At 40.6% G+C, this 12565-nt stretch overlaps 1 protein-coding gene across 1 annotated transcript; it reads left to right on the top strand.

Annotated features, from left to right (window-relative positions):
* The first annotated feature begins 9435 nt into the window (after window positions 1–9435).
* Window positions 9436–12199, top strand: LOC142382814 (nuclear factor 7, brain-like). Its single transcript, XM_075468936.1, has one exon. It carries the CDS (start codon window positions 9601–9603, stop codon window positions 11017–11019), a length of 1419 nt encoding a protein of 472 aa, XP_075325051.1. The 5' UTR covers window positions 9436–9600; the 3' UTR covers window positions 11020–12199.
* The last annotated feature ends 366 nt before the right edge of the window (window positions 12200–12565 follow it).

Raw genomic sequence — 12565 nt, 5'->3', positions numbered from 1 at the left:
CTTTAAATTCTATTTAGCCGTACCTCCTGTAATTATATATATAACAAAGTATATTTTAAAGTGTTTTAGATGATTATATGATGAACATGTGCTTTATCAAAGTTTTTTGAGGTTTCGAAGTGCGAGTTTTTAAGCATATTTCAACATTTGAATAAATTTGACAGAAGCCTGTTGATCTAATCACACATTTGGTATAGCTCTAATTCAAGCAGGTTCATTTGTATGATGACTTTACTTTTAATGTTTTAGAAATACCCAGTAAGCGTGCCATCTAGTTCTTCGTGAGTAATAAGTGTAGTTAAAGTCAATGTAGTTCCAATTTGACTTATTTGTGCATAAAAAGATAATTCCATGGATTATTGTTGATTCTCTTGAAGCCATTTTTTCAGACCACTTACTATTGAAGTTAAATTCTTATCATTTTCATTCAGAAAAGCGGTTTTGAGATTGTTATTATATAACTATAGTGTCTTTTTAACCCAAAATCCCATTATGCATGTTTGATAATGTAGCACCTTTAGTCTCGACTTGAGATTTGGAGAGATACTGACATCGCTCTAGGTTCGGTAGGAGTTGCACCAGAGAAGGACTCAGAAGAATGAGTAGGTGTTGGCGTTTGAACATGTGACATTTTAATATCAATTCAATAGAAATAATGAACAATTACAGCTGGGCTGTCACTTAATTTTTTAAATACGGCACCGTAGAAATAAAGAAAATAATAAAATAAAATAAACAAAGTTCAAAGGAAAAGTCCAATGGGAAACCGAGCTCTCCTGCTCGGTGTCCTGATGAGTTTAGTTAAAAAAAGAAGGATCCAAGGGGTGTGTGTGTATTCAGTGTATCAATGTTCCAGTTTCTTCTTCTTCGACTCCTTTCACTACTACTCCCGAGTAGGTGAGAAGTGTGTGTGTGTTTCTTATCTGTACTCAGCGTGTGAGATTCAGATGATCTGTTCAGATGATCCAGAGTCGTCAAGGTAGGTTATGCAGCTGGCCATACTGCATCTCCAACACTCGTTCTCTCAGAATCGCCGGGCTGGGCTCGCCATCTCAATCAATCTTTATTCTCGGACAGTAGATCAGACTAGCAGGAACACAAAAAAAAACAACCTACACAGAAAGTGCAATGTTGTAATGAACTTCATCTGATTCTGTCTCTGTTCCGTATGAGATCTCATCAATTTCTCAGTTCAAAGTACAAAATATATCACCAAAATATTAAGGAAATATATTTAAAACACAATAGGCTAAATGAAATATTGTTAAAAAAAAACATTCATTTTAACCATAAATGTATTCAATTTTTCATGAATTATCACAATAAACACTATTTTTAAACAGACACATGCTTAATGCATCTCTTTTTCACCACTATTTATCTTTTATCAACAGTTTTTAACCATTTTAATTCACTTTTTAAATATTTAACTTTTTAACACTAAATGAATTAGTTTTACATATTTAAGTGTAAATTCCTTTATCAAAAACTTCCCCTGAAGCCAAAGAGACAAAGGGAAACTAGAAAGAGCCGAGTGCAGAGAAATGGTTGGAGGTTGGAAACGGAGGGAGCGGGAAAAAAAGAGTGAAGAGAAGCCGACTCAGTGCTGTCAGTGCAGCTCAGTCACTGCTGGAGAAAGAAGATGGCAGAAAGTTACCTCAGCGACGCTTCATCTGACTGAATATCTGACAGGAAGGCAGCAGAGCTCACACTGACCTCAGGACACCAGAGGAGGACCGTTCATGTCGTCTGTATGAAGGCTGGAACACTTTATATACTCTGTCATGATTTCAGCTTTGAACAGTGGCACAGATTTTTCAGTGGGACTGTTCTCATCTCAGTCCTAACTGTGGAGCTGTGATCAATGATCTTAATGGAAGCTGAATGTTCCTCTGCGGTGTTAAACTGCTGTGCTTTCTGACAGGATTGTCTGTTTGACGCTAAAGTCAACTTCTTGTGCAGCTGCATTGGAATCAGCAGTGTGCCGTCCATCTGTGTGTGTTTGTGCTTCCCTCTGTGTGACTGCGCCCCCTGCTGGAGCTCCCTCCCTCTTTCACCTGCCTCTGGCCTGTCTGTCAGACTCCACTGCTGTTCCTCACAGTGACATGCAGGCTCAGGGAAGCAGCAGCCGCTCTGGATGCTGATGGTCAACAAGCGCTCCTCGTACTCTCTCAGCTTTGTACAAAAGGCAGCCGCTGCACTGACAACACGGAGCTCCATAGAAAAGCATGCAGAATCATCATCAACACATCATCAAAGTGGACTTCCTCATAGTCATCCTTAGTGCCACAGTCATTAATGCAATAATCCTCATCATTATAATCATCTTTATTATATCGTCTGGAGACAAAAATAGTGATAAAAGCTGAGAAAATAGAGAAAGCTCGAGTTTACCAGCATTCAGTAATAAAAACCAAACCACCTGTCCTGTGATCATACGAGGATAATTCCAGCTGTGCTGCCAGCTGGTTGGAGTTGTGTACTGTGTGCTCTCTCATTTGAATGTGTTGAGCATGAACATCTTCAGGGGATCTCTACATCTGTAGTTGAACAGGTGGAATAAAGCACAAACATTTGCCTGATGTCGGACTGGATAGTAAAGCTGTTACATCCTTTTTAAAGGTTCAGTCAGTTGAATTTTGGATTTTAAAGAATGGACCCTGGAAACTACTAATGGAGACATGACTAAAACTTAGATGTTTGTCCTGAATGCTAGAAATCTGTAAAGTTTCATCACCTGTGGGAGAAAGAAAAAAAAAAAGCCATGAAACTATCAGTTTATAGAGACAAATGACTCAGTTGAAAAGGTTGCCCTTCTAATACGTTTATTCAATTTTCTTCTGATTACATGAGTTAATTCCTTCAAAGCAACACATGTTGCCACTTTTTTTCAGCCTGACTTTGCACCTGTGATAATGAATTGTTTCTCTGTTGTTGTCAGTGAGGTCAGCAGATGGATTCTTCAATGAAAACCCTTTAATTTGATCAAATAAAGTTCATTGTTGCAGATTAAACTACCCAACAGCATAAATAGCAGTAAAACAACTTCTTTATTAAGGCTTGTTTTACATTTTCCATGATTACTTTGTATCATAAAATGTTTGGATGAAAGCTGCTTGTTTTTGCACAACTGACACACACTTATTTTTGTCTTTTAATATCGTTTTAACCAGAAAAAGTTTAATTTAGATTCATATTTTAACGAATTGGTTAATATTTAACAATAGTTTTCTGGTTTGAAGCACAACAAACAGAGTTACAGATACATGTATTCAGTTCACATGAAAAGCAAAAAATGAAATATGGAATAATTATGTCTTCTAAGGAAAAGACGAATTAATTCTGGCTCATCAGTCAAAGCAGCAACAGCCACATATTTACCTCCAAGTCGTTTAAAGCTTCTTTAGAATAATTTATTTAGCTCAGCTTTGCCATTCAGCTCATTTTCCATCTGACACCAGAGAGAACAGACAGTCTGCATGACATCTTCTACAGATGGGCTGTTTGGGACATAGGAGTAAATCCTGGGGTCAGACAGTAATATCGCATGCTTTGTTGAAGGATGTAGATCTGAAGGTAAGCTGGAGCAAAGCACTGAAAAAAATGTTTTTACCTCAGTAGAAAGTGATCTCCTACGAATAGTTAACAGCTCACTGGCATCAGGCATTTTTCCCAAGTCACTAAAGACAGCTGCCATTAAGCCACTCCTAAAGAAGAGAACTCTAGACGCCTCTATGATGAACAACTACAGACCTGTCTCTAACCTCTCTTTTATATCCAAGATTATTGAGAAAGTTGTATTTAACCAGCTAAACGACTTTCTGAATGAAAGTGGAAGTCTTGATAACTTTCAATCAGGCTTCAGACGTCATCACAGCACTGAAACAGCTCTGGTCAAAGTGTTAAACAACATCAGGTTGAATACTGATTCTGGTAATGTTTCATTCCTGGTTCTGTTGGACCTCAGCGCTGCATTTGATACTGTAGATCACAGAATCCTGTTGCACAGGCTGGAAAACTGGGTTGGACTTTCTGGAGCGGTCCTTAACTGGTTCAGGTCCTACTTAGAAGGCCGGAGTTATTTTGTTACAATTGGCAACTATGAATCTGAGCGAGTGGCCAGGACTTGTGGAGTCCCCCAGGGGTCAATTCTTGGACCTCTTCTGTTTAACTTATATATGCTCCCTTTGGGTCAGATATTGCAGAACTTTTTTTTATTTTTATTTTTTTAACTTTTTGTTCTCTTGAACCGGACCGGGGGACAGAGAGAGAGGGAGAGCGAAGAAGAGAAAAAAAAGAACAGAAACATGAAGAGACAAACATAAAAAACAATGAAAAATCCGACAACCAGCTACTACGCCTGTAAAAACAAAACTGAAGACGATTCACGGCTTTTGTGGGGAATCCAACCTTAGAAACACCAGGAGCACCTGTAAGCAGACAAGCAGAGAACAAACACACAAACAAAAAAAACAAAAAAACACAAGCAGCAGCAATCTCATTTAATACACAGGTGACCTTAAACCACAGGACAGCACAACAACTGCTTAGTGAGCATAGTGAGCATGCTACTGGGCTAATGAATGTGTGTGAGTGTGAGTGTGTGTGCATGAACATGCAATACACATAGATGGTCCCACATAATAACCATGCTTAAATATCAGTGTATAGTGTCACAACCCCCCCCCCAGCAATCAGAAGCAGGCCGAGAGGGCCCCCAGACCCAGGCCACCAACAGCCCCCAAGGAGCACAGAACCCGGGAAGCCCACCATAGGGACAACCACGCATCCCCCAGAAGACAGCAGAGGAAGCTCCCGGACAGAGCCCCCACAAGCATCGGGCAGAGCTCCCCCGGCGACCAGAGGCGGCAGCCTACCAGCCCCGCCAGGCCCCCGCCACCCAGACATGGGCCACGCGCCGGAACCGGCCCCCGCGAGCCCGAGCGCCACCAAACCCCCCGGCAGGGGCCCCGCCCAACACCCGAGAGGGCAGGCGCCCCAGACAGCCAACCGCAGTGGGTCAGCGCCTGCCCCAGTGCCCCTGGGCAAGCGCCCCGGGAGTCAAGACGTGCCCACAGGTGGGTGAGGCCGCGAGCAGCGGGGAGAAGCAAGGCCCCCCCCCCATCAGGAACAGCACAAGCAGGCCAGAGGACAGCAGGACCCAGACCCAGTCACCCCATAAATCATATGAGAGAAAAAAATAAATAATAATAATAATAATAATAATAATAATAATAATAATAAAATAAATAAATACATACATAAAGAAAAAATAAAAGGAAAAAAACACATCCACAAACACTCGCACAGCACATGCATCCATCCCCCACCTCCGCTGGAGTGTGGCGTAGCGGGCACATCCGGCGGCAGAACTTTAACATCAATTATCGCAGTCAGGCAGACGATACACAACTTTATGTGTCTCTGTCACCATGGTGACTGCAGCCCAGAAGACGTACTGTGTCAGTGTCTGGAGGAAGTAAACACCTGGATGAGAGAGAATTTTCTACAATTAAGTGAAGACAAAACTGAGATCATTCTGTTTGGGAGCAAAGAGAAGAGGGTCAGCGTTGGTAAATATCTTGAGACTCGGGAACTTACAATCACTGACCAAGTTAGTAACCTCGGAGTGTTGATAGACTCAGATCTGACTTTCAGCATCAAAGCTGTCACCAAGGCAGCTTTTTACCATCTCAGAAACATCAACAGAATTAAAGGTTTCCTCTCCCAAAAAGAACAGGAGAAACTCATCCATGCATTCATCTCCAGTTGACTCGATTACTGTAATGCCAGGGCCGGCCCGAGGCATAAGCGAACTATGCGGTGGCTTGGGGCCCCCAAACTTTCATGGGGGCCCCCCGAGAGGACTCCCTACAGGGTCAGCACCGACCGCGATGAAGAACGCCATCTGCATCTGACTTCTCAGTGACCTATATTTTTCAACCGAGTGATTCATCCTGTCTACACAATCTTTGTTTTCCCCCGTGCTCTGCGTACCGGTCACGTGACCGTAGCCAGCCAATTAGCTGGCTATATTACGTCAATCTGGAAGTGCCGGGAAATACGAGAGAAGCCTTGATTCGTTTGCTGCAGGTACGGCTATTAACTTGTTTTACTTTGTTCTTTGCCTTTATTGAGCATTGATCTCTTATACTATGCATTACCTAATCGTAGGAGCCGAGCTACCATGTCCCAAAGTGCTGTATAGGAGTGTTGGTTTAACAAAACGCGTGGAATTGGTAAGCTTTGCATTTGTTTGCATCTTAGCTTAGCATTAGCCGCTCCCTGTGTTTTAATGGGTCCGGTTAGCATTGTTAACACTTATGCCAACTTTCTACACTTGTTTTTGCACTTATTATGATCTAAACTTAATCCCGATCATTGATTTGGACAATACATCGATCTAATACTGTTTAACTATTTCTAGGTACATCGTGGCATTTTTAGCCTTAACATTGTGTCATATTGACTGTTTCCAAGCATTAGCACTTTAGATGCTGTCTGCTATCAAACTTTTAAATGTATTGAATGTGTATTAGCACTATGCACTTTCTAATTGAATGTAAATGATTTTATTAAGCATTTAGTCAATATCTTAATTTAATGCAGAATCTTATGTGCAATAGTAATTATACAAATTATTTATTACATTATGACTTGCATATTGACTAACTTTATTTTGTGTACACATGGATTGATTATGATAGATTACAAGTTATTTATTATTGTAATTTATATATATAGACAGACAATTTGTATTGAGTGGTCCTGTTTCTATTATACAGACCAGGTCCCTGATGGCGAGCTAAAAGAAACCTGAACTAGCCTCTGAGCTCAACCGACTTGCACCTACCTCCATGGGCTGGTAGGAGGCTCTTGCAGCAAACTTGTCCCCTCTCGCACCTTACACTCCGTTCTACAGCCCCAACACACAAACACACCCTTCCCTCACGAACCCTTCCCTTGATTTTGGGGCTCGTATGAACTGTTTTGCTCATTCAGAGCTGTGCAAAGGCTGGACTTTTTGGCATGTGGTTTCACGCCACAGCCACATGTTGTTGAACATTTACACCATTATTTCATTTGCAATTATATGTTGGATCTTGTTTTGTCTAGTGAACTGATTGTCTATCCTGACTGGCCATTTCATTCATTTATGCAATTATTCTAAATGTTTAATGTTGTTTGTCTTGTGTTGTCTCAATACATGGTACCTTTTTATTTTGCAACCTATCTCCAGTCTCGTCTCCTCTCTCCTAGAGTAGAATCTAACCTTCTGATACTAGCCTGTGTATACATATCAGCCATACGTTATTAATACAATACATATTTTACTAGCGTATATGCTACACATAGTTTTCAGAAAAGCATTGTTCATTGCACTTGTTAAAATGCTGTTCTGTTGTACAACTCTATTGACTTTGTGACATTACCTTATCTATTTGTTTTAAGCATTTTATTTATTTTTATTTGAACTATTATTATGCAACAAGTCAATGTAATTTGGGTTATTTAAGTTGTGAGAAATTGCACATTTTGCACATTTGTTGTGAATTTAAAAGAAATTAAACGGGTAAACTTTTAAATACAGTGTCTTGTCTGCTGATTTTTACTTTCAAATGGTGAAATTAATATGCCACGCATGTTCACTCCAGTGTACATTTTTGTTTTAGTTCAATCCACAAGTAAGATTAAAACCAGTCAGAATGACACTGGTATGTTTTAAGCAATGAAGCATAAGGCATTATGCATGAAGCATTATGGTAATGAAAGTGGATATGTTACACGCATTGTGTAGCCTATAGGATGATGACACATCTGATGATGATATGGGGGCCCCCTAATGAAATTTTGCTTGGGGCCCCATAAAGGCTTGGGCCGGCCCTGTGTAATGCTCTTTTAACTGGACTTCCCAAAAAGAGCATTAAACATCTGCAGCTCATCCAGAACGCTGCTGCTAGAGTTTTAACCCGGACTAAGAGATCTGAACACATCACAGCAGTTTTAAAATCTTTACTCTGGCTTCCAGTCAGTCACAGAATAGATTTTAAAAGCCTGCTGATGGTTTACAAATCCCAGAACGGTTTAGGCCCAAAATACATCTGTGATATGTTCAGAGAATATAAAGCCAGCAGAGCTCTTAGATCCAAGGACTCAGGTCAGCTGGTCCAGTCCAGAGTCCAGACTAAACATGGAGAAGCAGCATTTAGCTGTTATGCTGCAAACAAGTGGAACAAACTGCCAGTGGAGATTAAACTTTCACCAAATGTAGACATTTTTAAATCCAGGTTAAAAACATTTCTGTTCTCATGTGTCTATGCATGAAATCTGTGTGGCATCTTTGAACTTATCTAGACTGTTGCTTGTTTTAAAATTAATTTTATTTGTTTCTCTTTATATTATTTTATGTATTTTTAATGCTTCTTCCACTCCCTGCTGCAATGCTTTTATTTTATGTGAAGCACTTTGAATTGTTTTGTACATGAAATGTGCGATACAAATAAATTTGACTTTGAATTTTGACTTTGACTGAACCACTGCTGGCATGCTTAAGTATGGGACAAGGTATAGCATTTCCATGTTGGCATGCAGAGAACAACAGAAAGAGCTTTAAAATGGGTGTTATACCTCCTGTGCTTGCTTTTCTTTATGTGGATAACCTCATTATGATCCACTGCAGACATGCTTGTATTGATCACTGTATTAAACTAACTTTTATTTTTCATCACTAAATAGAATCTGTAAAAATTCAATGATGTGTTTGCAGTGTTGCTTCCTCAAATTAAGAACACTGATAAATGTGTGTCTGCCGCTCCGAAAAATAAAGCTTTGAGTAAATACAGTCAGTGTAGTAATCAATGCACATTATACCTCAATATTTACCGGAAATTGTGGGGGAAATAGTCGTTTTTTCGCTGCATCCTGTTCAAACCGATTGACAGCTGAGCTGTTAGGAACTTTTGACGTGAACCACGTGACCGTGTGTTGGTTAGTTCAAAGAGTGTCGTAACTCTCTCAATCAGGATCTGCTCTGACTGGTTCTGACGTGAAACAAGTTTTTCAATTTTGTTTTCTTGAAAAAATAGAAATATTTTTGCATTTACTGACAAAATGACTTGAAATGTTAAAAATGTGCAGCTAACAGAGTGTGTACAGTTATAAATGGAGTAAAATGTTGTTCCAAAGAAGGATGAAGTATCTGACTGTATAAAACTCATCTCCTGGTGGTTTTAACCAAAAGCTTGAAAAGAGTGAAGCTAGATTTCATTGCTAACTAAAAACGAATATTTACAACAGATATATTTCAAATGGAATCAGATTATGCTGCAACATCAGTAAAAAAAAGTATTTGCATCTTTAGTATTTCCCTCCTTATTAAACAGCCCCAGCGGTGTCTCTGTTAAATGTCAGTTTATTTCTATCAGCTCCACCCATGACACGAAAAAACGAAACTGAAACATTAACAGCATCGATCAGGCGGAGACGACGTTCGATAAAAGAGCTGAAACTGTACTGAAGAACAGACTGAAGGGGAACTGTAAGTCGATACGACTATATTTTGTGATTATAGATTTTATTCTTTAATCGCAGTCAGCAGAAATGGCTGAGCAAATCTCTCTTGTTGAAAGTTATTTGAGCTGCCACGTGTGTTCAGAGACTTTCAGAGACCCTGTGTCTCTGAGCTGCAGCCACAGCTTCTGTTCAAGCTGCCTGCAGAAATTCTGGGAACAAGCTGAAAACAAAAACTGTCCCATTTGTAAAAGAAAATCCTCAAAGGATCCTCCAATGGTTAACTTTTCCCTGAAAGAACTGGCTGACTCATTTGCTAAGAGGCAAAGTAGCACTTCAGCTGAGATGGAGAATAAAACAAAGCCGAGTGAGGAGGTGGTGTGTGAGAAACACTCTGAAGTTCCTTTTTGGTTCTGTGAAGACGAGCAGAGAGCTGTGTGTCCTGTCTGTGAGTTTTCTCTCCACCAGAGTCACAAAGTGGTTCCTGTAGAACAAGCAGTCGGTGAGCTGAAGGAGCAGCTGAAATCTGACTTAAAGTCTCTGCAGGACAAGAGGAACAAATACAAACAAGTGGAGGAAACATACGATGATGTGATTCAACACTCCAAGAAGCAGCTGTTGTCCACAGAGAGGCAGATCAGAGCAGAGTTCAACAAGCTCCACCAGTTCCTGAAAGAGGAAGAGGAGTCCAGACTGGCAGCTTTGAGGGAGGAAGAGGAGCAGAGGAGGAAGACTGTCAGCAGAGAGATGAAGAGGATTCAGGAGCAGATCTCCTCTCTGTCAGACAGTATCTGTGCTGTTGAAGAAGAGCTGCAGAAAGACAACGTGCCATTCCTCAGCAGCTATAAACCCACTCAGAGCAGAGCCAGAGCCCAGTGCTCACTGTCAGATCCACAGCTGCTCTCAGGAGCGCTGACAGATGTGGCCAAACACCTGGGCAACCTGTCCTTCAGAGTGTGGGAGAAGATGAAGGAGAAGGTCCACTTCAGTCCTGTCATCCTGGATCCAAACACGGCACACGGCTGTCTCTATCTGTCTGATGATCTGACCAGTGTGAGACGTGGAGACACAGGGCAGCAGCTTCCTGACAATCCAGAGAGAAACACGAAGTATGCTCTTGTTTTTGGCTCTGAGAGCTTCAGCTCAGGGAAACACAGCTGGGAGGTGGAGGTGGGAGATCATCCTGACTGGTTTGTGGGTTTGGTTAAAGAGTCAGTTGACAGGAAGGGAGAGGTGATTGCTTCACCAGAATATGGAATCTGGTGTTTCTGGCATCGTAATGGAAAATACGCTGATTGTGTTGGTGAGACTGTCACAGTGAAGAAGAGTCTCCAGAGGATCAGAGTCCAGCTGGACTATGACAGGGGGGAGGTGTCCTTCTACAACTCTGAAGACGAGACTCACATCTACACTCACAGAGACACTTTCACTGAGAAACTCTTCCCATATTTCAGCATTGGAGAAGCTGGTGATGCCAAAACTTCTGAAATCAAAATGATTAAAAAATAAGATCTGAGAGAAGTCATTATTTGAACGATCATGATCAGGATCTGTTAAAAGTTTGGTTCAGTCCAATAAAAGAACATCAGTTTGTATAATATACAGAATGTTTCCTTAAAGCAGCGACAAAAGATGTTAAATCATAAATGTAGTTCTTACATCTTTTTATAAACGGTGAAACATCACGTTTGAGCAGAGAAGCAGAAAAAGGCTTTCATGTTAAATCCACCCACAGAAAAGCTTCTCTGACCATGTTTTCATTTTTAGTTGAACAGGTTCTTTATTTCAGTTCCTCAGTGAATCTCTGATATCAATTCTTTGAACTTTAAAACACGCTTTACTTCCTCACGAAGCTGTTATTTACTTATCGGGTGTCAGTGAAGATTACTGTTGACCTGGGAATACTGTATTCTATACATTCAGTTCATCTAGCAAACAGCCAACAACATAAAGAGCATTCCTGTGTTTAGCAGACTCTGAAAATCATCTGCAGAACTTTCTGGATAACGTGAGACGGTTTATGTTTCTGCTCTAAGTTCATTGCGACTAAGAACTTGTCCGAATGTGTTGAACAGAGCAACAATTGGACTCATTCTGATGAGTTTGTGGCTCATTTAAGTCATTCAAATATCAGAAACTATTGAGAAGAGCAGCTAAAAACAGCAAAGGCTCACATTAGAGGAAACATCTGAAGTTTTTGCTGTAGAAATGATTTGAATGCTTCATTGTTCTCTCCTCAGTCTCGCAGTGAAACATCTAAATTGTGGACGTCTGTTTCAGTGGCTGCACGGCAACATTTATCTTTCCCACTTCTGAGCTGCTGTTTGTTCCAGCGGGTTCATTTAAACTTTGTTTTCTTACCTGATGAACTTGTGTTTTCACTGATATCTTTGTTCGTTTGTGCCAATAAAGAAAAAGAAAAGATCAAATCCGTGCTTCAGTTTGCTTTGTGTGAACGCAGAGAGACACAAATGTTTCTATTTAAACTGTCATTTTATTGATAACACCTTAGCACATTTTCTTGAAGTTAGAGAAACACGTGTAAGAGAACAGAGCAATAATCTGAAGAATCAGAGAATCAGAGGGTTAATATTATCATACAGAAGAAAGCCAAAGAGACAAAAAGAGACAAAGGGAAACTAGAAAGAGCCGAGTGCAGAGAAATGGTTGAAGGTTGGAAACGGAGGGAGCGGGAAAAAAAGAGTGAAGAGAAGCCGACTCAGTGCTGTCAGTGCAGCTCAGTCACTGCTGGAGAAAGAAGATGGCAGAAAGTTACCTCAGCGACGCTTCATCTGACTGAATATCTGACAGGAAGGCAGCAGAGCTCACACTGACCTCAGGACACCAGAGGAGGACCGTTCATGTCGTCTGTATGAAGGCTGGAACACTTTATATACTCGTTGTTTGTCCTGAATGTTAGAAATGTGAAAAGCTTCATCACCTGTGGGGGAAAGAAAAAAAAGCCATGAAACTATCCGTTTATAGAGACAAATGACTCAGTTGAAAAGGTTGCACTTCTAATACATTTATTTAATTTTCTTCTTATTACATGAGT

Source organism: Odontesthes bonariensis, chromosome 6 (genome assembly GCF_027942865.1).
Source record: "Odontesthes bonariensis isolate fOdoBon6 chromosome 6, fOdoBon6.hap1, whole genome shotgun sequence".
In the NCBI taxonomy this organism is placed as follows: Eukaryota; Metazoa; Chordata; class Actinopteri; order Atheriniformes; family Atherinopsidae; genus Odontesthes; species Odontesthes bonariensis.
The sequence above is the reverse complement of the archived record's forward strand: the minus strand, read 5'-3'. Positions and strand labels throughout refer to the sequence as shown.

Coding starts and splice junctions, on each gene's coding strand:
- LOC142382814 (XM_075468936.1), top strand. CDS start 9,601: ATGGCTGAGCAAATCTCTCTTGTTGAAAGTTATTTGAGCTGCCACGTG.